This window comes from Myxocyprinus asiaticus, chromosome 20, assembly GCF_019703515.2.
Source record: "Myxocyprinus asiaticus isolate MX2 ecotype Aquarium Trade chromosome 20, UBuf_Myxa_2, whole genome shotgun sequence".
Lineage (NCBI taxonomy): Eukaryota > Metazoa > Chordata > Actinopteri > Cypriniformes > Catostomidae > Myxocyprinus > Myxocyprinus asiaticus.
The window spans coordinates 11,185,249-11,211,600 of NC_059363.1; the positions used below are offsets into that span (position 1 = coordinate 11,185,249).

Genomic DNA, 26,352 nt, shown 5'->3' on the forward strand with positions numbered 1-26,352 from the left:
TGACTTTCTAAAATATTTCCAAATAATATTTTATTTGACATTTCATAATAACTTTCTTGGTTTCTTAGGGGGGACATAATAAATAACAAATCTGTGTTACTCATAACACTTCACGCTGGATGGTTTTCACGTAAAAAAATTATTATAATAATAATAATAATGAAAAAATAGACATTTTCAGCTTTCTTCTGCTTCTTTGTTTGATTTTCTTCCAATGAATGCTTTTCTGTTTCTTTGTACCTGGAGCTGCATTAAAAGAAGAGAAAAGAATCAAAATATTGACTGATGTTCAAACTACATTTATCAGACATATATGGGGCCAGTTCAACTTTTATACTGTATATCTTGAACTATTTAAAAACAAAAAGAGACATTCAGATTAGAGATAAGAATTTTTTATAAGCATTAGACCCTTTTATCCATTATTAAATGTAGTTTCCAACTCAACAATCACCTTTGCACCCTCAATGATGTGGGGATCTTTCTGTAGTGCATTCTGAAGTCCCTCTTCTGTACTGAACCCGATCCAGCAAAACCCCCGATGAAATCCTGTTTCTTTATCCTGTAAGACAACACAGTTAAAAAGTTAGTTCACCCAAAAATGAAAATTATCTCATCATTTACTCACCCTCATGCCATCCCAGATGTGTATGACTTTCTTTCTTCTGAAGAACACAAATGAAGATTTTTAGAATATCTCAGCTCTGTAGGTCTACACAGTGCAAATAAATGGTGGCCAGAGCTTTGAAGTTCCAAAAAGGAGATAAAGTCAACATTAAAGTAATCTATAAGACTCCAGTGTTTTAATCAATGTCATATGAAGCAATCCAATCAGTTTTGGGTGAGAACAGACCAAAATGTTACACATTTTTCACTATAAATCTTGACAGTAGTCTCTTTAGGCACGATCATGATTTCAAGCTTGATTACACTTCTTTCCTACAGCGCCATCTAGCGCTCTGTGCATTCCTCAAGCTCTAGGAAGTGTAATCAAGCTTGAAAATCATGATCGTGCCTAAAGATTTGCAATAGCAAGATGTACAGTGAAAACGGAGTTATATTTTGGCCTGTTCTCGCCCAAAACCGACTGGATTGATTCAGAATTTATTGACTAAACTACTGGAGTTGAATGAATTATTTTAAAGTTGCCTTAATCTGCTTTTTGGAGCTTCAAAGTTCTGGCCACCATTCACTTGCATTAAATTCACCAACAGAGATGAGATATTCTTCTAAAACTCTTCGTTTGTGTTCTACAGAAGCAAGAAAGTCATACACATCTGGCATGTCATGAGGGTGAATAAAAGATGACAGAATTTTCCTTTTTGGGTGAACTATTACTTTAAACACACTCATCTCAGCTCACTCATCTCAGCTTTGGACTTATTCAGAAAACATGAATGAAGCACCAAATTTAGTGCATTACCAAACCTCATACTTACAAAGGGCAAGAGACATTTCTTCACCTGGCCAAACTGCCCAAAGTAATCCCTGATCTCCTCTGAAAACAGGACACAGAGCACAGACAAATAAATGTTGCACACATAAAACATAATAATATTCTACTGGTCACTTATTATTATGGAACTCATTTATGCTATACCTAAATATACATATACTTATGCTATACTTACTGCTGCTACACTACAAAGCAGTTTACAGTCTACAGCTCATTTTCTGGGCATTTCTTGCCCTGTGTATTTATTGTTCTGCATTCTGTTGTGTATTGCACTTTATGTAGTCTTCCATACTGTTGTGTGCTGCACCATGGCCCTGGAGTAACGACATTTCTTTCCAATGTATATAAGATATATAGAGGAATGACAATAAAAAACCCACTTGACTTGATTATATGTCTAGCACAATTAATTGTGCATGAGTGAGATTCATAGACAATACTGAGGACTCGGGATTACATATCGATTAAAAAAATTCCCGCAGTCAAATAATATATATATATATATATAGATAGATAGATAGATCTCATAATACTCTAACAGATAATATATGTCCAATAGTTTTGAATTGTGCATGGCTATTGACAGCCAACATTCACATAGTGCAATAATATTTAAGACACACAACATTCATTTAACATATAATAACATATAACATACGTTAGACATTATGTGATGTACATATAGGACTAAAAAACACATCATATGTCTAAAAGTAAATATTGCATGTATATAATACAGAGGTACTGCAGTCTAGGCACTAACTGCTTTAATACTTTCACGCGCTATATATGCACTAGTCTAATCATTTTATAGTTAAAAGCTTTGATAAATGATATAGATAGCTTACTTGTTGCGATCGTCCATGGGACTTTAGACACAAAAACTTCAAACACCCTTTTCCCTCCTCCTGCTGCTGCTGCTGCTGCTCGCCGCCGCCATGTTTCGTCCTTGCCGAATGTGTTTCCTTTGACCCTAATCACGTGACTAGAACAAACCAATATTTACGTCTACGATATGAAACTATATAATGAACTAATTTAAATAATCTTTATCGATATATGTGATGTTTAGAATAATAATTTCACCCGCACATTGTACAGATTGCTTCTAAATTAAATCGTAGTTGTGCGTTGCGACGTCACGCGTCGAAAGGTCACATGATGACGGCAAAGATGACGGCTTCCGTAGTGGAGCATGGAGAAGATGCTTTTAGGAAATTATTTAAGTTTTATAAGCGGAGAAATCCTCCCCCAGACTTCAGTGAGGTTGTTAATTTCTCCAAACCTCTGAGTAATGACAAGGTGAGTCATTCAGACTGGAGAGATTTCATGATTGTACAGTTCCTTGGGTTTATTTAATTGCTTGATGGCATTCCATCAGATTTAGCAAACAATAGAAGATACGATTACTATTATTGAGATATTGGAGCACATTAGAGTGTTTATAAAGTTGGAGAAACTAGTGAGTGATGGAGATAACATGATCAGCTGAGTTGGTAGTGTGTTCTACTTCTACATAAACAGTATGTTTGATTATATTATGTTATATATTTTCAAATAAGACCCTTAAAGCAAGACTTTTACATTAATTGTTAGATAAGTGCAGAGATGTTGTAAAGGTAGAGGTGTAGCAAAATGTTATTAACTTACCTTGGGATGGCCAATTATGACATCAAACACCCAGATTAAAATGATGGTGTTACTGTGGTTGCATACAGAATATGCATAACTGTTCCTCTGTACTGTACTGTAATGTAGTCAGGTTTAAACTGCAATTCTATCCTTTTATTATAACTGTATATAAATAATGTGTCTGCTTTGTTTTTAGGTTTTTACCTGTGAACTAAACTCCAGCCCTGTCAGTGAGCAAGAGCTTTCCAAAGTGGGTCTTCGGCCAGTAAAAGACTGGAGATCCTTTGGTCTGCATGGATATCCAGGTATGATTTAGATAGTTTGATGATGACAGTTTCAAAATATTTGTATATGTTCTCCAAAAAGCAGGGCTGCATTTTATGGGTTTAATTAATTTAGTGGCAGACTGGCAGTAGCTTTTTATGTTAATGACAATATGGTCAAGATCTGCTGTATTGCATAATTACTATTGCCTCTTCAGCAATGCAGCTTTATTATTGCTGAAGCTTTGACAGTTAAATATGTCAGGAAAAAATAGAACAGAACATTGTTTAAGCCCTAGAAGTCTTCATCTTGTTTCTTAACATTGTGTTATGGGGAAACTCTTTGTTTTTCTTTAATCTTAGATGGAATTGCATTAACTATATTATCATTGGATCGTAGGGTTTATCTTCATATCCAATCCATTCCTGCCGGGATCTCAGCAGTACTGGGTTAAGCAGTGTCTGAAGAGCTATCCACAGAAACCCAACGTGTGTAACCTGGACATGCATATGTCATCTGCAGAGACCGAGAACATCTGGGAAAGAAGCATAGATGCTATTCGGTAAGTCATCGATAATGACATGCATTGGCATCTTAGTAAAATGGGATAAAATAAAATAACAAATAAAAACATTAATTTTATGTAATTAGACAATTTGAATAATAAAATAGTTTTATTTATTCTATGAATGATTTGTGAACATTTTAATAAAGCAATTTATTAGCCAATACCTGAGTGTTTTTTTTATTCATATGAAATTTTCTGTGAAAAAAAATAAATAAATACAAAGAGAATTTATTTTAACAGTTATTCTGGATATTTGCTATTGTGTGGTATTTATTGGCATGTTTTTTTGATATTGCCTTTAGTCTGGAGCTGGGTTTAGTTTAGTAACACTGTTTGTTACATTCGTTTTTTTAATTGTTAGAGTGCATTGGGTTAAATATTTGTATTCCACTCTGATTTAGATGTTACGACTCCCCAAAGACACTTTCTTTGTGGCTATAGATTTCTGATGGTATTTAACTTGGTCTGAGATGATAGATTTGAGGAATACAGTCTATTAGACACGCTTTATCACTAAACATTTGTGTAAAAGGTTTGTACTAATGCACTGTACCTGGTCCATCCTACACTGTGCCTTAACTGAATGGATCTGTGAATTATTATAGGAGGAAAGGCTCTGGGAAAAGAGAGCCCAAGACTCTGCTAGAAAAACTGCGCTGGGTGACTCTTGGCTACCACTATGATTGGAACTCCAAGGTACTGCAGTCTATCACTTTAATTGTGTTTATTACATGCTTTGACAATGTGTTTAATACTTTTATGTGTGTATGTTTAGTCTGTTTTATATGTCTAAATACAACCACTGTATAAAAGTAAATAAAAGGTAATAGATTATGTACAGTCAGCTAGTCATTATCGCAAAATAAACATCTACAAGATTAGTTATTTTGCAGTATTGACAGTACCACTGCAAAATTTCCTGTTATTACATAACTGCTTACCATGAACATTAAATATTTATTTGAGATATAAGAGACATGAAACTAGCACAACAATAAAAAAAGTAAAAAAAAATGTACGGTCAATGATACAGTTTTAACAGTCAATATACACAAAAACCTTTGATTGGTCAATTTACAACATTCTGCAATCAGCATAAATTATTAACATAATATAATCTAGTATAACATATATAATATTATTATATTAAAGGAATAGTTCACCCAAAAATGTTTAATTCTCTCATCATTTACTCACCCTCATGTCACCCTAGATGTGAATGACTTTCTTCTGCTGAACACAAACAGAATTTTGAAAAACATCTCAGCTCTGTTGGTCCTTTCAATGCAAGTGAATGGTGGCCAGAACTTTGAAGCTCAAAAAAGCACATTAAGGCAGCATAGAAGTAATCCATATGACTCCAGTGGTTAAATACATGTCTTCAGAAGTGATATTATAGGTGTGGGAGTGAAACAGATTAATACTGAAGTACTTTGTACTATAAATTATCCTCCCTGCCCTGTAACGATATGCACGAAGAATGTTAATCACCACAAACAAAAGAAGAATGTAAAAAATTGAAAGTGGCCATTAATAGTAAAAAAGCTTAAATGTTGATTTGTTTCTCACTGACACCTATAATATCGCTTCTGAAGACTTAACCACTGGAGTCGTATGGATTACTTTTATGCTGCCTTTATGTGCTTTTTTGAGCTTCAAAGTTCTGACCACCATTAACTTGCATTGAATGGACCAACAGAGATGAAATATTTTTCTAAAAATCTTAAGTTGTGTTCAGCAGAAGAAAAAGTCATACACGTCTGGAAGTAAATGATGAGAGAATTTTCGTTTTTGGGTGAACTATTCCTTTAATATTATTAGTAGCATTAGATATAATATTAATATTATATAAAAAATTTACATTTATTAATATAATATAATATATAACTTAAATTTATGAAATTTAATATCAACAAACAGTGCATATCTACAAACGTGGAAATGGAAAGCTTTAAGGAAAATACGCTTGTTTGAGTTTTGCCATGAAGCCTTTTGTAGCTTGTTTTGCTCAAAGCAAGAGAGAGAGATCACGATGCCCAGCATCTTATTAGCATTATTTGCTCCTCTCATGACATTTCATCTCTAATTGTACAGGCTTGATGCCTGCCTGTCTCGTTTATATGCTAATTACATAAAAGTGTTTAGTCTTCTGTCCTGTTAAATCAATCAGGAGGTGCACACCGGATTCATTAGCTCTGATGTTGGTTTGACACTGCCAAACTTCTGAAGGCAATCAGTGAATTTTAAGCAGAGACTCTTTTCTCCTCCCTTTAAGTAAAACTGAAGGCTGAGTCGTTTACTCCACTAGGATCAGACGTGCTGTTCGCTAATTCAGCTTTTTGGAGAGGCTGTATTCATATGATTGCCCATTGATTACACTTTCACGGCTCACTGCTGACAACCTACTGTGAAAGCCAATGAGCAAATTATAAAAAGGATAGTTCCGGTCCTTGATGCTTATTGGTCAGTACAGTATTCCAGCTGTGCTACACTGCACAGTATAGAAACAGCTTTTAGCTATTGTTTATAACCGTTGTGCCCTTAAGCAAGGCACTTAACCCCAAGTCACCTCTTCCTATTATATGCATGCTGTAAGTTGTTTTAGGGGCCAAAATCTGCTAAATAACTTGCTACTTGCCTCCTGCAATGAGATGCATGCATTTTTTTTCAACTTTTTGCTATAATTAGGCATACTATTTTGAAATATTTAAATTTTCTTGCAGACTTACACCCCAGACTACTACACTCCCTTCCCCAAAGAGCTTCACTCGCTGTCCCACAAAGTGTCTGAAGCTTGTGGCTTCCCTGGCTTTAACGCAGAGTCGGGTATTCTTAATTACTACCGATCTGATTCGTCGCTCGGTATCCATGTTGACGAATCAGAGCTTGACCACACCCGACCTTTATTGTCCTTCAGGTATATTTGTTACTCAAATATTAACTGTGCACTCCAACTCATACTGCCTTCAATCACATCAGAATGATTCAGGTGTAAATGTCAATGTTGATTGTACAATTTTTGTGTTCCACGGAAGTAAGTTATACAGGTTTGGAACAACATGAGGCTGAGTAAATGATGGCAGAATTTTCATTTTTGGGTGAACTATCCCTTTAGTACCTGTGTATATATAGTAAATTAATTAATAAATAAAATAAAATTAGCAAAAACCTTATCCATTCAAATGTATTATCTAGTGTAATATCTAAATTGAGTAATGCCATCACTGACTCTTTTGCCATTGTCCCATTTGATGTTAGTTTTGGGCAGACTGCTGTCTTCCTTTTGGGCGGGGCAAAGCGGGAGGACTGCCCCACTGCCATGTTCATGCACAGTGGCGACATAATGGTGATGTCAGGAGCCAGCCGCCTGCTGTATCACGCAGTACCCTGCATCGTTCCTGCGCCCGCTGGAAAAGGTTTGCCACCCTGCCTGGGCCAGAGACTAGAGAGGGAGGTGCAAAGTGATGACATCATCCAAAGTGTGTCTGAAGAGGACTGGGAGGTTTGCTCCTGGTACTTGCAAACATCTCGGGTTAACGTGACAATTAGACAAGTACTGGGTTCCGGTCAGACTTTCCCAAGTACAGAGACCCTGAGTGGGGCGGTGGACACGTCAACAGACAGCTATCCAAAATCAGAAGAAGAGGAAGAACCTCAAAAAAATAAGAAGAGGACAAGTGAATCAGGCTATGAGTATGTTTGCTAACATTCTTTTGTGTTCTCTTTGGACAATTGTGAATTATTTTCTTTAGCTTAAAAGGAATAGTTCACCCAAAAATGAAAATTCTGTCATCATTTGTTTCACCCTGTATGAAACTTTTTTCTTCCATGGAACTCAAAGGGAGATGTTAGGCAAAATGTAAGCATCAATCACCATTCATTTTCATTGTGTGGAAATAAAATGCACCAAAATTGAGACGTCATATGACTTTGGAACAACATAAGAGTGAGAAAATGATGACAGAATTTTCTTTTTTTCTCATCATTTACTCACCCTCATGCCATCCCAGATGTGTATGACTTTCTTTCTTTTGCTGAACACAAACAAAGTGTTTTAGAAAAATATTTCAGCTCTGTAGGTCCTCACAATTCAAACGAATGGTGGCCAAAACTTTGAAGCTCCAAAAGGGACATAAAGGCAGCATAAAAGTAATCAATAGGACTCCATTGGTTTAATCCATGTCTTCAGAAGTGATATGAGAGGTGTAGGTGAGAAACAGATCAATATTTGCATTCTTTTTTACTAGAAATCTCCACTTTCCCTTTCTTCTTTTATTTTTGGCAATTTGCATTCTTCGTGCATATCACCACCTACTGGGCAGGGAGGAGAATTTATAGTAAATATTGGTCTGTTTCTCATCCACACCTATCATATCGCTTCTGAAGACATGAATTAAACCACTGTTGTCGTATGGATTATTTTATGCTGCATTTTAGACCTTCAAAGTTTTGGTCACCATTCACTTGCACTGAATGGACCTACAGAGCTGAGATATTCTTCTAAATATCTAGATATTCTTATTTGTGTTCTGCAGAAGAAAGAAAGTCATACACATCTGGGATGGCATGTGGTTGAGTAAATGATGAGAGAATTTTCATTTTTGTGTGAATTATACCTTTAAGAGTGTAAAATACACCTGATTTTAAATGTTGTATATTTATGAATATGAATTAAAGCATTATTATTAAAGTCAACATGAAACTGCATTCACAACCCATTTTATTTTTGTAAAGGTAACGTGTTTTCAACTGAAACGGGATATTCAATGAGAAGAAAAGGTAGGACAGAGTTTGAGTTTATCAGTTGGGAATTTATTGGATCATGAAAAGTGGTCCATATATGACAGAAGGAGAGGGGTTAAATGAGTGGGCTTGGTGACATAAGATGAAAAGGAAAGTTGTTTCAGTGGCAAAGCAAGGTATTATATTCCTTTGGAATAACATATATCAACAAATCATTCTCAATACATCCAGGAACATGTTTAAAGAAAATAAAGACAGTCAGTTTTTATTTCATGTTTACTTTAAAACAGTTTGGGGATCACTTCGCAGATAATGACTGTGCTCTTTCCAAGCAGGTGTTGAAAATGCATGGCCACTTAAGTTACGTGCCACGTCAAGTCAGCTTTGCTTAAAGCGTAGTTTTTCATTTTACCCTGTCATGACCAACTCCACGCACAATGATTCTCAGTCTGTTCAACAGCTGTGACATTCAGCCCAGTCTGTTGTGAGTCGTGACAATTTGCCAGGCTCTCGTCTGTTGATTTAAGGTTGGCTGCCATGTTTGCTCACCCAGGGCTGTAACACTAAACAGACCTGACCTTCAGAGGAAAACCAGGGAGACGGCGTATAATCTTTTTAATCTAGTCAAGCGGTGTCACCACATGTCAACGCCAGTTTAAAATTGCATATGACAAGTTCCCTGAGGGACCCAGGTTGACACGGCCATTGTGGCAGAACATACTAGGGGCCATTCATGTCTGCATCACAGACTTGTAAGATTAATGTTTCTGGTCTTTTACATACTGTAAAAACATAAATTCCCAGTAGCTTTATATCGGCCTCTATTTGGTCATAGTGGGACTGTTTGAATGGGGTGAAAGGGGTGTGCACTCAGAGATGCCCCCTGGTTTGCCACATCCAGAGGCTTTGAAGCTCAATTGAGTAATACTTTCCTTAGTTACCTCAGCACAGACTCCGATGCCTCTCTAACCGTATGGAAAGATGTAATACCTAGCAACCAACATGGCTATTATTTACAGCCGAGTGATGAAAATTGGGTTAAAGTGGGTGACTGAGCGTGCTGAACCCAAGTACAGACTCTTACAAAAAATTACTGTGTACCATGGTACAGTGATGGTATCAGATGGTAATATCATGGTACTACTTAGTACATAATGATTACAGTATATATGTATGTACCATTTTTACATGGTACTCTACAGGACTAAAAGAATGGTATGGTAATGCAATGGACCATATCCAAAAAACATGGTATCATGTCCAAATATGGTGAAACCATGGTAATTTTGAAATACTGTAGACTAATATGGCACTGAGTGATTACTTATTCATGCACCATAGTATTTACATGGGACTCCAAGGTACCTCAAAGAATACCATAGTACATGTCCAAACCGGATTCCATGTTTTTACCATGGAATAATGTCCAAAAACATGGTAATGTAATGGTGTTTAGTACATACTGTAGGTCTCCATTTAAATTAAATGCATGGTTTTACCATAGTACATGTCCAAAATAACATTGAATTACCATGGTATCATGTCCAAATAGGCATGGTTAAACTTTGGTACTTTTAAATAAAATCATGTACCATGATATTTCCATGGCACATAAAGGTATTTCAAAAAGTACCATAGTACATGTCCAAAACTCATAGGATAAAGGTGGCATGTTGGCAAAAACAAAAAACCATGTAATTACCATGGTGTAATGTCCAAATAAAAATGGTATAACATAGTACTTTTGATATATAGGCTACCATGGCACTGAATAATTACATATTTCTGTACCATAGTATTTACATTGTACTTCAAAAAAAACCATGGTACATGTCTAAACAACCATGGTATTGCATTGTATCATGTCGAAATAACATGGTATTACCATGCAATGCCCAAAAATGGTAATATCATTGTAAATAATTAATACCGTTTTCATGTACCATGGTATTTGCATGACACTTCAATGCACTTAATACCATAATACATGTTTACAACCATGCTATTACTGTACCAGACTTTACAATAAGACTGAAACTCTTTTGTAAAGACTTTGCTACAATAAAAGCACAACATTTTGTACAAAAGTGTGAAATCCCTAAAAGTTCATCCGTGGTTATAGTGAGAGCTATATTCCCCTGCATGTGCATATTCAGAGCTTTGTACAGTGATAAACAAAATTAATATATTAATAATCCAGCTGTCCTTCTGAGACTTCTATGGTCTCATGAGTTTGGCATTGGATTAATTACCCTTTTTATTTTTATTTATTTTTATTTATTTGTTTGCTTTTTGCATGACCGTGAGAGTTTGGTTGCACAGAAAAAAAGTAATTGCTTTTTAGTGAAAGGCCTTTCCGTCGAGTTGGCCCTTTAAGAAAGCTACACAAACACATCTCCATTAACCAAACCAGTTGTCACTTATACAGGGGACATACCACTGAGACATTTCCACCAATTGCATGATGGTGATTATCCTACTTTTGGGTTGACTCAAGTTTCTCTATAATTACATCTAATGAGAATGCATTTCAATTCAGTTGTCTGAAACTGAATTATTCCCCTGCTCACAATGGGTATAACAGCACAATGGGTTGCTGTACAAGTGCCCAAAAAGTGAAATCCTAGAGTTTCCTACAGAAGTCAAAAGGACATTGAGCATAGCATTATGTAAAATGTTATTAAATGCCCACACCCCTGTAGAAAGTGTATGTAGAAAGAGCTATCGTCAAATGAAGATGAGGTTGCTCTCTTCTATACGTTTTCTTTTTCTAGCACCTCCATGCACGCCAGCCACGTTCTAGGTACCACATCCATTTCAAAGCAAGCAGAAAGGCCCTGCCCTCTCAGATAAAATTATATGCTGTCAGAATGATGTATGTAGTCATATAATTTTTATTACTGCCACTTTATCTGCTCTTCCTTCTGCTGCTGTGTTTCTAGCCTGTTGCCCTCCCGCTTTCCCGCATCCCTACCATTACTCTGTCATGAACAGTCACTGGCATCCTGGTAGTGGTGAGGGGGTGTGAGACCTGCCCGGCCCATAACGGCTCTGTCTTAAATCAGCAGAAAGAACAAGCCACTGTATGTGACTTCTCCTCACAACACACAATTTACAGCAAAGTCAGTCATACATCCATCATCAAGTGAGACGGAGCATTGCCTTAGAATACAATGCACTCCATTTGCATGAAACCTTTTATCTATTGAGAGAAATTTACCTGGAGTGTTTACTTTACAAGGTGAGGTGTGGCAGGAATATGCAGCTGGAAGATAATTCTTTTGATCACTATGGCTGTGTACAATTGTTTGAATGTGGCAGATGTATTGTGTGACACGACATGTGCATGCACTAATAAAAAGTAGGCCTTCCAATAAAGTACCATAGTACACTATAATAGCAGTGCTTTAAAGGGATAGTTCACCCAAAAATTAAATTTCTCTCATCATTTACTCACCCTCATGCCATCCCAGATGTGTTTGACTCTTTCTTCTGCTGAACACAAACAAAGATTTTTAGAAAACACATCTCAGCTCTGTTTGTCCATTAAATGCAAGTGAATGGTGACCAGAACTTTGAAGCACACAAAGGCAGCATAAAATAAATCCATACGACTCCAGTGCTTAAATACATGTCTCCAGAAGCAATATTATAGGTGTGGGTGAGAAACGGATCATTATTTTATTTTATTTTATTTTTTTTAACCATAAATTATCCTCCCTGCCCAGTAGGTGGCAATATGCATGAAGAATGTGAATTGCAAAAAAACAAACAAAAAATAAGTAGAAAGTGAATGTGGACATTTAAAGTAAAAAAAGGATTAAAGATTGATCTGTTTCTCACCCACACCAATCATATCGCTTCTGAAGACATGGATTTTAGCGCTGGAGTCATACGGGCTACTTATATTATGCCTTTATGTGCTTTCTTGAGCTTCAAAGTTTTAGCCTCTGTTTACTTGCATTGAATGGACCAACAGAGCTGAGAATTTCTTCTAAAAACCTTCATTTGGGTTCAGCAGAAGAAAGAAAGTCATACACACCTGCTTGGCATGAGGGTGAGTAAATGATGGCAGAATTGAAATTTTTGGGTGAACTATTCCTTTAATGGGGCCAACTTCAGTAAAAAAAAATGCTTTGGAATACATAGTGATATTACTAAGTAATATTATTTGGGGGAAAAGAGCTGTGTCTATATAAATTTGTCATGATCTATTTTGTGTCATTTTGCATCTATTTCTACCAAAGTCTTTCTAGCAAGTCAGTCCACTGGTGGCCATCTTTGGAAAACTCCCGGGAGACTATTTCCAGTCATGCCAGTGCAGCTCCTATCTACATGAATGAGGGAATACAGAATTCTCAAAAACGGTTGGTCAAAATTACGATCAAAGAACATATTTCAAATCAGCAGTAATATCTGACAATGTTGGTATCGTAAATTGTGCTTCTTTACCTCAGATTACGCTAAAAAAAAATTCCCAGTTTGTTTAGCTAATGCGCATGCATGTTCTCAAGATGATTGACAGGCAATGTCTGTATCTATAAGGTGATTGGCTCTTTTACCAGTAAGGTGGGACTTCCTTTCTAAATCCGTTGAGCGCTAGAGCCTCTTGGTTGAGTGTTCCAATTTCTCCCATTCATTTTAATAGAAATGGACTGTCGCTATTAAATAGTATCTCTTTCTACTTAGCAGCAAAGTTCTGGAGTTTGGAATCTTGGACTTAAAGGAATGTTCCTAGTTCAATACAAGGTAACCAAAAAATAATAAATTAATTACACATCCCTCATCTATTAAAAAAAATTGCGGTTACACCATAAGGCACTTGCAATTAAATGAATGGGGCCAGTCCATAATCATTAAAATACACACCATTTCAAAAGTATAGCAACAAGATTATACGTCTTAACATGATTTAAGTGTGATAAAGTCAGGGATTTAGTGACGTTACGGCATTTACTGGCGCTACTTTGTCATTACAACGGATGTAACTACACACATAAGGTGTAACAGGTAAAGGTTGGGCAAGGAGGAGGTGGGAACTGGCTGAACAGTCAAAGTAAAGTTTAATGGTAAAACTCAACTTAAAACAACATAAAACAAGCACACATGCAGTGCGTCCGTGTGTGTCTCTCTCTATCTCGAATTGTCGTCTCTGGCCCACCTTTATCTTGCTCTCCCAATGATCATCTGATTCAGTGCTGGCTATGCACCCTCACAGCCCGGCCACTTCCTCCTCCTCATAACATAAGGTTAATGTGTGATTTTCTTTTATTTTTATTTTTTTTACATTAAAATAATGTTAACACGTATAATGTGTTACCTATGTCTTGTGGCTATGCTAAAAAAAAGGATGAGTTGAAAACAGGTACGTAACCACAATAAATTGAGGGGGACAAGTCCCCTCCAATAATCAGATATGGCCAGATTGTCTCCCCCAATAATTGATATCCTTGTTGCTGTTCTGCTGCAGTTCATTATGCACCGCTGTCTTATTGTCATTAAGTTGTTGCAGGAATAACATAATGGTTTTAAATAAGTTACATTTTTAGTGTCCTCAGTATTCTAACACAGCTCATCAATGTCATTTGAAATAGCCAGTCAAATCAATGAAGGCGTCAGCTGGACTCAAGTTTAAAGCAAAGCGGGAACCTCGTGGATTATTTATATTCCAGCGCCATTCATCAGCAAGCAGTTTAGTTTAAGAATGTAAGTGTAATGTAAGATGTAGGTATCTAACTAAACATGGAATGTTTGCCCACCTGTTTTATGATTGAAATATGGTACAGACCAACAGTAATTTCCAAGTGTGCAAACTATATTCACGATTCAGCGAAATTTGCCATTTTTAATTGAAAATATGTCACGTACAGTCGTGATTCATATGAATGTGAAAACATGAATTGAGTAGTTTTCAGTATATCAGGCTCAAGATAAAGAGCAAATGTGTGTATTATGTAAAGGAATTTAATGAATGTAGTTATCTGGCAAGCTTTTTAGAAAAGTGTTTGTCTTATGTGTGAATTTAAAAAAAAAAAAAAAACATGTATTTTTTAAAACCAAAAATGATAAAAATTTTGGGCCTTTATTGCATTTAACATTTTTAGTCAGGACCAAAAGGGCCGTTGTTTTTGTGACTTAAAGACCCAGGACGAGCCCCCCCCCCATTATTGTATTGTATGCCTATGTACCTACTGAATAGGTGTTAAAATGTTCTTGGGTACAATGATTTATCCTCAAGACAAAGAGAAAATATGGTTTACCTTCAAAAGCCCTCATTTTGAGAGCTAATAAGGGAACATTAGCTTTGCAAATTGGGATGAAATTGTTTTTGCTGTGTCATTTCTATAATCACTGCTATTACCAATAATTACTGCAGCATTCGCACTGAGATGCAGGACAGTGGCTATGGGAACAGGCCTGTACCCTCATTCTCTTAGCGAAACACTCCCTCTAGTGCTTCCAAACATGATCTGGTAACATTGCAACATTTGTAATATAATATCATAAGAATGTTATGAACTGATCTTTAATTTCATTCTAACTGGTTAGCAATCGGAAAGGAGGTAGCGGAACACTGGAACCGGAACGGAAAAATACAGTCTCTGCTCAGAGGGAACCGAAATGAAAAACATTTTGTTTTTAGTCACTGGTATTGATTACACAGCCTTTACGTATTGTAATTACTACGTTATTAATTTTATTTGATGATAAGTTCTTTATTATGCATTAAAATTTGTCATGTTGCATAAGCAAGTGATCCATCACAAATATTATTTGAGAGGAATACAACAACTGCACTTTCGTCAACTTACCACGATTTAACCAAGTAGAATTTGGATCAATATAATTGTTGGTACTGGAACAACATTCTTATGAACAAATCAGACTTCAGGGTTAGGGTTAAGCATAGAGCTGGGTCATATTAGCTTACATCAACCCTCTGTATCATTTACCTCTGATTTTAGGGTTAGAGTTGGGGTGTATTTTATAGGACATTTTTTCCAGGACCGTCCTAGTATAGTTGTATAAATGTATTTATCTCTCTCTCTCTCTCTCTCTCTCTCTCTCTCTCTCTCTGTCTGTCTGTCTGTGTGTTTACAGATGATTTTAAGATTTATAAAGAAGCCTGCTACTCCCAGCTTTATTAAACGTATTTCATCCTGTTAAATAGACATTTTATGCTGATACACTGGGTGAGGGCACATATTATGTATCTTGCATTTTCCTATCAGCTGGCCAGTGTTTATCTCTATATATTTTTCTTTCTGTCTTTTAAAATGCCAGTCTCTCTGTTTAATATTTTGTTCAGCTCCAGTAAGTGTATATCTCTACTTTGCAGTTTAAGCTTTCAGACACTTTATACTCAGCAGAGTGTTTGAAATGTCACAGAGTGCTATTTTTCAACACAATGTAAACTTCTCAAAGGTCGCTCTATTCAGTGGGTCGTACTGCTTTCCCCACTGAATAGAGTTCTTTCGTTTATGTGTTTCTTTTTTTTTTTCAGTTAAGTAGTGAGGGATATGATGACATCGTAACTCGGTCTTGTACCATCACCCAAACTCTTCTCCAGTAACTCTGTGATCTCTGCGCTTGTGTTCACTCACGAGCGATGCTGGTATCTGTAGTGGCTGGGAAACATGTTTCTCTATTTTATTTCCTGTCTCCCCAAGCAACATAACATATTTCTGCTTGCTAATGCATAAATCACAGTTTACCTCCACAATGTACCTTGTAGAGGAGTTATTTTGTGACACTATCATATGTAAAACATGATACTGTGGTTAGTGCATGTTGGTCACAATTCACAATGTGCTCTTTTACTTAAAGGACCTCAACTGTACTGTACTACAAGGGCAAAAAGCCTATACAGTATTGATTCTGTTACGAGAGTATTTACGTTTTCTTTATGCAAATCTAGCTGCCACAATGCTAGGGTGTTGTTGGTGGTTGCCAGGGTGTTCCAGTGAAGTTGTGTTCTTGGTGGTTAATAGGGCATTGCTAGGTGGTTGCTACTGCGTTCTAGGTGGTTTCTACATGGTTACTTACTGGCCCAAGTCAAAAGATCCCACCTCCAAGTCTCTATAATGCTCTCATCTTTAGATATGTCTCAGGTTCCTCCTTCAGTCTAAGGGATTTTTTTTTACCAATTTGATTATCTGCCAAGTGAAAGTTTAATTTGAGGCATCATTCATGTGCGTAGCGCAACCAGTGTGAGACAAGTTACGTGCCAAAATGTAATACTTAAGCTTGAGAGTTTTGGGAAAAACAATCATACATTCTCTATTCCAGTTTTTGAGATGGCATAAATGTTGCTTTTTGTTTTCACAGTGGTTGGGATAACAATAGACCTTGTGTTCAGGCCACCAGTAGAATGACTTTCTGTCATTCTTTCTGTATCTCTCTGTCTCCCTCTCTTTCCTTCGATCTGTCATAAAATCACAGATTAGGTGAGAAAATGTTCAGACATACTGAGGATTACCAGCTGCCGTCATTATGGTGATGTGCGCTTTCAACAGGCAGAGCCCCTGGCTTCCCGGTGTGTTGATTATGGCCCATTATGTTATTTGTGCAGACATTGTTTTTAATCGGCCTACGCCCGTTGCCATGGCAGCATGGATGGTGTAATGCTTTTGAGGGACTGATGGGGCCTCGTAGCTTGCTGCGGTTTAAAACTGCATATACTGTTGTTTACCATTCACCAATTTGAACCCTGTGGTCTGCGGTGATGCGTGAGGTGTGCAGGGCTGAATCCCGAGATAGTGTGTGTGTGTGCGCGCGCCATGTGTTTCATGTTGGTTTGCCTATTCTTGGATTGGTCATCTCCTCTTTATGCATAGGTATCTGTCCAACATGATTTCACGGGAAGTCAGCTTGTTGCTTCTGAATATTCCAGTATCCTTACATCAGCCCCATTATGCAGAATTACTGACAAGCGGCATCTCTCATCGAACATTTTTCATCAGTTCAAGTGTGTTTATGTTCTCCTGTGATGCAACTAAAAGCATGTTGTGTTATCAGTGTGGGAGACCCGGGTTCTCGCCCCGCGTTGAAACCAGGAAGTTATTATGTTTGCAAAATCAGTGATGAGCGTGATTCGGAGGTTGCATTTTCCCTCTAAGTTTAAATTTTTACTTCACTGACGGTTAGGTTTGGGCTAGGTGGTAGAGTTTACAAAATATACAGTACATTCCTCTTCACAGTATTACATTTACAGCTAAAAACAACTAGCTTTTGGCGCCCCTCTGTGGGCATTTCACTCAGAAACTGGAGCACACACGTGCTTTTACGATCAGAAACACTTCCTGCTTCAGCCACTGGGGGCAATGCTTTGGATTTTGGTAAGAACAGACCGAATTTAGTTACCTACTGTTTCCGAATTCACTGTGAGATCAGTCTGATCCCTCAGCATTAAAGCTTACCTTTGTTGACTCTGAACTAAGAATTTTAACTCACAATTTTGACTCGCAAAGGGTTTTGGATGAGTAATATCATGGTTGAAAGTACCTTGCACTACCATGTAAAATACCATGGTATTGGAATATGGTAACCATACAGTACAATGGGAGTACCATATCACCATCTGATACCATCATTGTACCACCACAAGACCTTTTTCTTTAAATTAGTACTCTTACCCTCATGAGAAATCCCATTAAACTGACACTTTAAAAATTATTTCAGTAAATTTTCAGTCTCTGAAATGAGTCACCTTTAAATAACATATTATGAATTCATTATAAATATGAAGTGTTTCATTGAAATTAATGAGGCGTATGAACTTTTAAAATTTGGTAAACAAAATTTGCAAGTTTTAAAGTCTGGTAAATGACAATGTAACTACATTTACTACGGCATTAATTGAAGTAATTTTATGCTTTGGAAAGTTATATCATATTTAAATGAATAATTTAAATAATTTGTTTAAATCTTACTTTTGCCAGTAATCATATTTTGAGTGGAATTTTGTTTTGTTACTAACTGGTAGAAATTTAGGGTCTCTCTATGAACATGAATAATGTGAATTATTTAGCACATATAATTCATTTCTAGATTACTGTCAAAATGAAAGTACATTATTTTGTATCATTAGCGTGTTAGTTTTAATGTTTGCTGATCTTTGCTGCATAAATGAAGTCTCAAAGCCTCCTTAATTTCTACATAATTTATTTTAAATAATAAGATCCACATTTTGCATTTCTGAAAAACATTGTGAATCTGAGAAAGTGAATGGTTTGGGTGCATATTTTCCTTTGATATTTCAGATTAGCCTAAAGTGAGAGGACAATTGCTTACATTTTATCTAAGATCCTTGCATGTTGCAAAGTGCAAAATGCTCTTTTTTTCTTTCTGTGTCTTTCTCTTCCTCTCTCCCTTTTGGCAGCCTGTAATTTTACTGTTTCAATCACACTGGCTCCCATGGCAACTCTGTCTGCTGAGTAGCCAGACAAGCTCTGTGAAATTGTTCCAGGGCTTCTGTAATTGGGTCCAGGTTAGATGCAGAAAGTAATGTAGTGCGCCGGGAACATTATAGATGCCCACTGTATGTGGGGTGGACGGCAATGTTAGCTTTGATGTGACAATATGTTACCTTTCACATTATGTCAGTCAATGCGCAACAGCTCTTTTGATAAAAGGCTCTACAAAATAAAGATAAATATCTGCAGGCCCTTGGTAATAGGAACCATATGTTATAAGAGATGCTATTTTGATAATCTATTATGATCTGGATAACCTGCATAGATGGAGGAGACAGTCAGACAATACATTGGTAATAAATATTGAGAACAATATATGTATCCTCTCTTATTTCTTTGTTTCTAACTTGGTATATGTAAAACAAATTTATTCTTTAAAAAGGAGCAAGAACAGCTTTGTGTAAAAAAAAAAAAAAAAATGCAATTAAAATGTACATTATTATTCAGAATACTCCATTACTGGGCATAAAGCAAGAAGCTTTGAGGTAGTAATAATTCTCACTCATGCTATCTGCACTGAACTGAGTTCAGAGCAGCATTGCCAGGTTTATCCCTCATGTGAGTGCTGTGGTCCATTAGCGTCACCAAATGGACATTAAATATGCAAAGCAAAATCTAAGCAGGTGCTCTTACTGGACGTCTCTGCTTGATTGTGCCCTGAAGACATCCAGAATAAGCAAAAACATGTTTACACACATGCTTAGAAATCTGATAGTGTGAGAACACAATGAAAGAATATGAACTCTGATTAGATAAGACACTCGCAATTTTTACAATTCTGATTATACGCACACAGTAACACTAAGATTATTAACTTTTTTTCCCATTAAATCTGGGTCAAAAATTGGATTTGTTGAGAAAAAAAAAAAAACATATATATACAGTATATATATTACAGTATATATATATATATATATATATATATATATATATATATATATATACTGTAATATATATATATATATATATATATATATATATATAATCTAGCAGAAAATAAAAATAAAATCTAAATCTCCACTGTAATGAAAATGTTTCATAATACAGGGTGGATGGAGGCTGTAAGTCATTTGCATTTGTTTTCACAACGCCCCGTGTGTCATGATCTGATAAACACGGCCCTGCCAGGAAGAGAGAAGTTTCCTTCCAGAGGTTCTTAAGCAAACAGAAAACCCAGAGGAAATGAAAGCCGTAAACTATGTGTTAGCGAATCCAAAACACTTCCAGCATTCCAGCGCTAGGTTGAATGTTGTGCTGGCTAAGGCTACTCCAGCTTTTTCCTTCCTGTAACATGAAAGAAGGATCTGGAGGTTGGAAGACGGGAGAGTCCAATAGGATGAACTAGAGCGTTGACAATCGTTCATTTCTGGCAATTCAGTTCAGTGAATTCTCCTATAGGTGTAATAGGTTTTCTGAACGTGTTTTGTAATGTAGCCATTTTTCCATCACGTGTGTTTTCATGGAGAAAGGCAGCAAGGGGCTGAAAACAGGCAGGGTGGCACGTGTCCAGAATACTCATCATCCAAATGACATGTTTCTGGCATGCTGCATCATCATGTGAAACAGCCTCTTTCCTTATTTATGTAACAGGGATGTGTAGCTACACAACAAAATAAATAAACAGCTGTTATATTTTGGGGCCTTATGGGGAAGCATCCCTAAGCATTGCTCTTATAATTAGAGATTTGTACAAACCCTGGAAATTTAGGGTATAGTATTTAAATTTAGTATTTAAAGGGAAAGTTCACCCCGATATTAAACTTTTTGTCTTCATTTACTCACCCTTATGTTGTTCCAAACCTGTATGACTTTCTTTCTTCCGTGGAACATGGAAAAGATGTTAGGTAGAATGTTAGGGACTGGCTGCCTCAGTCACCATTCATTTTTGTTGCATTTTTTTTCTCCATACAATGCCATGAAAGAAAGAAAGTCATACAGGTTTATAACAACTTGAGGGTGAATAAATGATGACAGATCTATTTTATTTATTTATTTATTTATTTTTGGTTAACTATATCTTTCGAGGAATATTCCAGGTTCATTACAAGTTAAGCTCAACATTTGTGGCATTATATTGATAACCACAAAAAAATTATTTCAACTGGTCCCTCCTTTCTTTAAAAAAAAAAAAAAAAAAAAGAAGTAAAAATCTGTGTTACAGATAAGGTAAACATTAAAATACTCACTGCTTCAGTACACCATCAAGATGTGAACAATATATAGTGTGATAAAATAACTTACTAACCATTTCTGTGTTAAGTTAAATCCAATTTTACAACTACAATTTACAATTGCCATGACGATGTAATGCTGTTAATACTAATACCCTAAAACGACCATAAAAAGGATGATTTAAACAACTTTACAGCTCAAATAATATAATAACAATAATACAAGTTTTACAGAATAATTAATGTAACTACCTTAAGTATAAGCTTTGCATGTCTGCCTTTAAAACCTAAAACAATTATAATATTAAAATTAAAATATTATAATAATTATATCTCTTTAAGGTGTGCAATTTGTCCATCACTAATTGTACTACGAACATGAGTGATACCTCAAATTATGTGACTTTTTCATGAGAATTGTGCTATTACTTTTATAAGCTATTGAAGCTTCAAGTTCCTCGGTGTCCACATCACTGAGGAACTCACATGGTCCATCCACACAGAGACCGTTGTGAAGAAGGCTCACCAACGGCTGAGGAAGTTTGGAATGAACCACAGCATCCTTACACTGTTCTACACCAGCACTGAAGAGAGCATTGACTCCAGCCACCCAAGCCATGGGCTGCTCTCACTGCTATTGCAGCATCAGGACCCACACCAGCAGACTTCATGACAGCTTCTTCCCCCAAGCAATCATACTTTTGAACTCTTGATCTTTCACGATCAACATTTATCAGCACTGCACTTTATTAATCTCACACTGGACTGTCATAATTTATATTTCTCTTAACAACACACTGGCAACTGACTATCAGCCGACAGCCTGAATGTCAATACAACTACTATACAACCTTACTGCATATTTATATATATTATTTTTATTGTATACTGTGTATTATATATTGTGTATTGTATACTGTACATTGTATATTATTATTTGTATATTGTGTTGTGTGTAATTATGTTTATTTTAGTTTTGTAAATTGTGTTGTGTAAATCTGATGTTTATTGTAAATTGGTATGTCTCATCATTGTCATGACTGCTATGTTGCTTGGAACTGCACCCAATACTTACACCCACTGATGCACTTGTGTAAATGGTTGAGTGACAATAAAGTGATTTGATTTTGATTTGATTTGATTTGAACTCACGATTTTGTTTTGGTGACCGATCCAATAGAAGCCCCATAGACTTACATTAAAGGTAGGACTCAAGCCATATAGGAACCAGAATATAATAGAAACTTGGTGGTAGGCTCTTTTGACTTGCACCAGTAAGCAACCACCTAGCAACACTAGCAACTACAAAGCCATTCCTTAGCAACCACCCAGAACACCTTAGGCCATGTCCACACTAATCAGTTGAAGTTTGAAACCTCAGTATGCGGTTATGGAGGGCATTTTCAAAAGACTCTAGAACTAGACATTCTAGTGTGGATGACATGCGTAAATGTTGCAAAATCAATGTGTTTTTAAACTATATGGATTAGTGTGGAGTCTGTGGACATGGCCTTAGCAATCGAATACCAACAATTCCGGATTCTGAAAATTCCATAGACTTACATTAAAGGAGAGTCATATCTTGGGACCAAAATATCTGACAAATTTGAAGATGGGCTATTTTGGCTTGGGCCAGTAAGCAACCACCTGGCCACCACCCAGAACACCCTAGCAACCACAATGCAACATGCTAAAAAACACCCAGAACAGAACACCCTAGTAACCACAATGCAACACGCTAAAAACACCTTAGCAACAGCATAGCAAGGCCCTGGCAACCACTCTAGCTAGCATCATAACAGAGAGTTGTGCATGGGCAAGCACCACTTACATTTCTTACAAATGTAAAAATCTAATATTAATAATAATGCCAACGTTAATAGCAGATCTAACAGTTCAATTAGCATATTAAGAGAGCCATTAGTTTGATACTCGTCAATGCAGTCATTGCCCATTTATATATAAACAGCCTGACACATATGTTTTCAGATATATGTAGTATCAGATGAGAGATGATCGTGCTGGAGGGGTGACCCCAGGAAATGCAGTGGATGTATGGCACCATAGCTGAATTTATAAGCTTTTATGGGTGATGACAAGCAATAAAACCGAAGTTTATTATAAAAACACCCAGAGTCAGGCTAGTTTCAAATAACATGCCCTGTTTTCATCTCTGCACTGTGAAGATGACTTAAGAAAATGGCTACCTTTATTCCATTTCTCTCCCTCTTTTTCTCTCTCCCACTTGCTTTCCAACTCCAATGCTTTTGGAACCAGTAGCCAACATGAATCTAAGCAGACAGAGAAAGAGATATAGAGCCAGCACAGAACGCTGTGCCCCCCCCCCCCCGAAACGCTTTATTCCCATCAGCTGCATTCCTCTTATCATTCCATTCCAGATGCACGTCGGGCAAGAGGCTCCATAATTAGGTGGCGAGATCTCAGTCTCCGATCACTTTGGTACGTTATCAGCTCTGACACCAATCTCCTTGAGTGACATTCTACCCAAACGGTTATATAAACCATAGTCCAGGATCAGTGTGTGAAAAGTCAATGCAGCAAGAAGATGAAGTGGGGGGCAGATGAGCGTTTAGAGCTGCTAAAGGCTTGGGGCAACTGCTTTCCAACAGTTCTTTTTTGTTTCTTTTTCAAATTAAACACAGAGTTGTTCTGTGATATAAAGAAGCAGGAGGAAAGATAAAGTGTTGCTTTTGAAAAAAGGGAGAGGAGAGATAAAAGGTTTGTGTGTAATGTTTTTGGCAAAGATTTCTTAGTGGGGCTGTTTAAAATCCTGCTCAGCCTGGAAGGGTAGAGTGAAGATAGTGTGTATGCTGAAACATAAGATCATAAGAGGGTCGACTGAGCATTTGTGTAAAAGTGTTTTGCAAAATTATGGTGTGATAGTTTGGGGGAAAATACAACAATCCTCATTGGGTTTGATTACCCTTAAATCAATATATATTTTTTACAGTATTAAACAGTATTCTTTCTTTCATTCTTTCTTCTTAACATATCCCATGGATCTCTTTCATGCATTGGGTAATGTCTTCTCAGCAGGGGTGGCAGCTTAGTATTTAAACCATTAAAAACTCAAATAGAACCATAAAGGCAGCTATTGTTTAATGCATGCTAAGTGAACATACAATCTTATCTTTCTTGGGACGCACGAGAGTGTGTTTCATTCTTTCATTTACGTATTTCATTTTTTCTTAGGCCTTTGCCCAACAAGTTCATTAAGTCTGGGAGAGGGCATTAACAGGTTTTTCTCTCTGCAGGAAACATAGGGTGAAGTCTCCACTGTGCAATGCGCTGATTCGGGCAAAATCCCCATAATTCCTCCTAGAGGTACTGCATCATCGGCGATGTAAGAGAGACACCAACTGGCCCACTGTGTTCACTCCACCCTATAGTTAAGTTACCTACTGTGTCCAGTTTATAGCCACAATATGTTTTTTAGCATGTCTTACTCTCATGTCGAAATAGATGTATCTCACAAAGGCTGTCAAAAACATGTCTGGGTCATATTTCACCCCAAAATCTATATTTATATTACTGTATGTATTATATGATATACAGTTTATGAAAAATATATGATAATATATATTGCATAAAGAAAAGGAAACCTATTGTAGTACCATTAAGATTTTTGTCACTGTAACATTATTTTTTTATAACTATTCTTATAAGCTGCTTTAATGTGAAAAAATACTGTAATATGAAATAAAAGAGAATGATATATTATTTATCTTAGAAATATCATTATTATTTGAAGTATTTACACAATGTAATACTTATTGTTGTAATGCTTTAAATTTATGCCGATATTCACCCAAAAAAAAAAAAAAAAAAAACATTGGGTCCAGACTGGAGGATTTCCAGAGAATACAATGAGAAAATTAAAAGCAAACTCAGAGTAAAACATTCAGATACATTACAATATTGATGCAACATGATCACACATACAGTATGCAAATAATGCAAAATTTCAAGTAGAGTTAGTAGAGTTTTTCTTTTTTTTTTTTTTTGTGGTTATTGTAAATTATTGAGCAACATATGTATAACTTCTACCTTTTAAATATCCATGATGGTCTATTCAAATTTTCATTTTTAATTTTTGACTTGGATCAAATTTAGATTTGTAATTTATCTGTATAAACATATGTTTCATGGTTATAAAATATTTAGAGATATAATAAAGATTTACATCTATTTTAATAAAGTTATATATAATATATGTATAGATGAATAGTTGATCTACTAGTTATTTTAATTATGAATAAATAACTGAGACATATGTACTCAAATGTTTGTAGCCTATATAATCAGAATCAGAATGAGCTTTATTGCGAAGTGTTCTCACATACACAAGGATTTTTTATTTTTTTTATTATTATTTTTGGGTGATAGGAGAAACAAGTGCACACAGAACATTACAGTGAGACAGAATATAAAACAAGCTAAGAGTATTAGTAGACATACAAATAATAGGACATATAACAGAATGGTGTATGTACATGTGCAAGTGGTAATGTATGTGCAAGGTAGAGGTATGTACACTTATTGAAATAAATATGTGAATTACATTATTGCACTATGGGGAGGTTCTGAGGCAGTTTAATTGTTCATGAGGAAAATGGCCTGAGGGTAAAAACTGTTCTTGTGTCTGGATGTCCAGGCGTTCAGTTCTCTGTAGCACTGGCCAGAGGGCAACAGTTCAAAGAGGGAGTGGGCAAGGTGTGTGGGGTCCAGAGTGATTCTACCTGCATGCTTCATCACTCTGGAGATGTACAGGTCTTGAAGGATGGGCAGGGGAGCACCAGTAATCCTCTCAGCAGTCCTGACTGTCCGTTGTAGTTTCCTTCTGTCTGATTTGGTGGCTGAACTAAACCAGACAGTTATAGATGTACACAGGACAAACTCAATGACGGCCGAGTAGAACTGTGCCAGCAGCTTCTGTGGCAGGTTGAACTTCCTCAGCTGGCGAAGGAAGTACAACCTCTGTTGAGCCTTCTTCACAATGGAGTCTATGTGGGTGTCCCACTT

At 36.4% G+C, this 26,352-nt stretch overlaps 2 protein-coding genes across 7 annotated transcripts; one reads left to right on the forward strand and one right to left on the reverse strand.

Annotated features, from left to right (window-relative positions):
* On the reverse strand, window positions 1–2,452 carry LOC127411577 (SRA stem-loop-interacting RNA-binding protein, mitochondrial-like; the record flags this gene model as incomplete). The annotated part of the gene is made up of 4 exons (XM_051647269.1): window positions 1–246; window positions 455–562; window positions 1,440–1,498; window positions 2,305–2,452. Coding segments are annotated over 4 exons (384 nt in total), but the record flags the coding sequence as incomplete, so codon positions are not given.
* Window positions 2,336–25,684, forward strand: LOC127411573 (nucleic acid dioxygenase ALKBH1-like). 6 transcript variants are annotated; one of them, XR_007892305.1, is made up of 10 exons: window positions 2,336–2,758; window positions 3,285–3,393; window positions 3,752–3,914; window positions 4,526–4,616; window positions 6,644–6,837; window positions 7,179–7,613; window positions 8,655–8,699; window positions 11,606–11,904; window positions 12,911–13,030; window positions 24,585–25,684. XR_007892305.1 is itself a non-coding variant. In XM_051647265.1 (8 exons), the coding sequence occupies exons 1-7, from the start codon at window positions 2,615–2,617 to the stop codon at window positions 8,656–8,658; spliced, it is 1,140 nt and encodes a 379-aa protein (XP_051503225.1). In that variant the 5' UTR covers window positions 2,336–2,614; the 3' UTR covers window positions 8,659–8,699; window positions 24,585–25,630. The 6 variants fall into 6 exon arrangements, 3 of the variants coding, with proteins under 3 accessions (XP_051503225.1, XP_051503226.1, XP_051503224.1); XR_007892303.1 differs by lacking the exon at window positions 11,606–11,904 and having other exon boundaries at window positions 24,585–25,631; XR_007892306.1 differs by lacking the exons at window positions 11,606–11,904; window positions 24,585–25,684 and adding an exon at window positions 15,765–19,932.
* The last annotated feature ends 668 nt before the right edge of the window (window positions 25,685–26,352 follow it).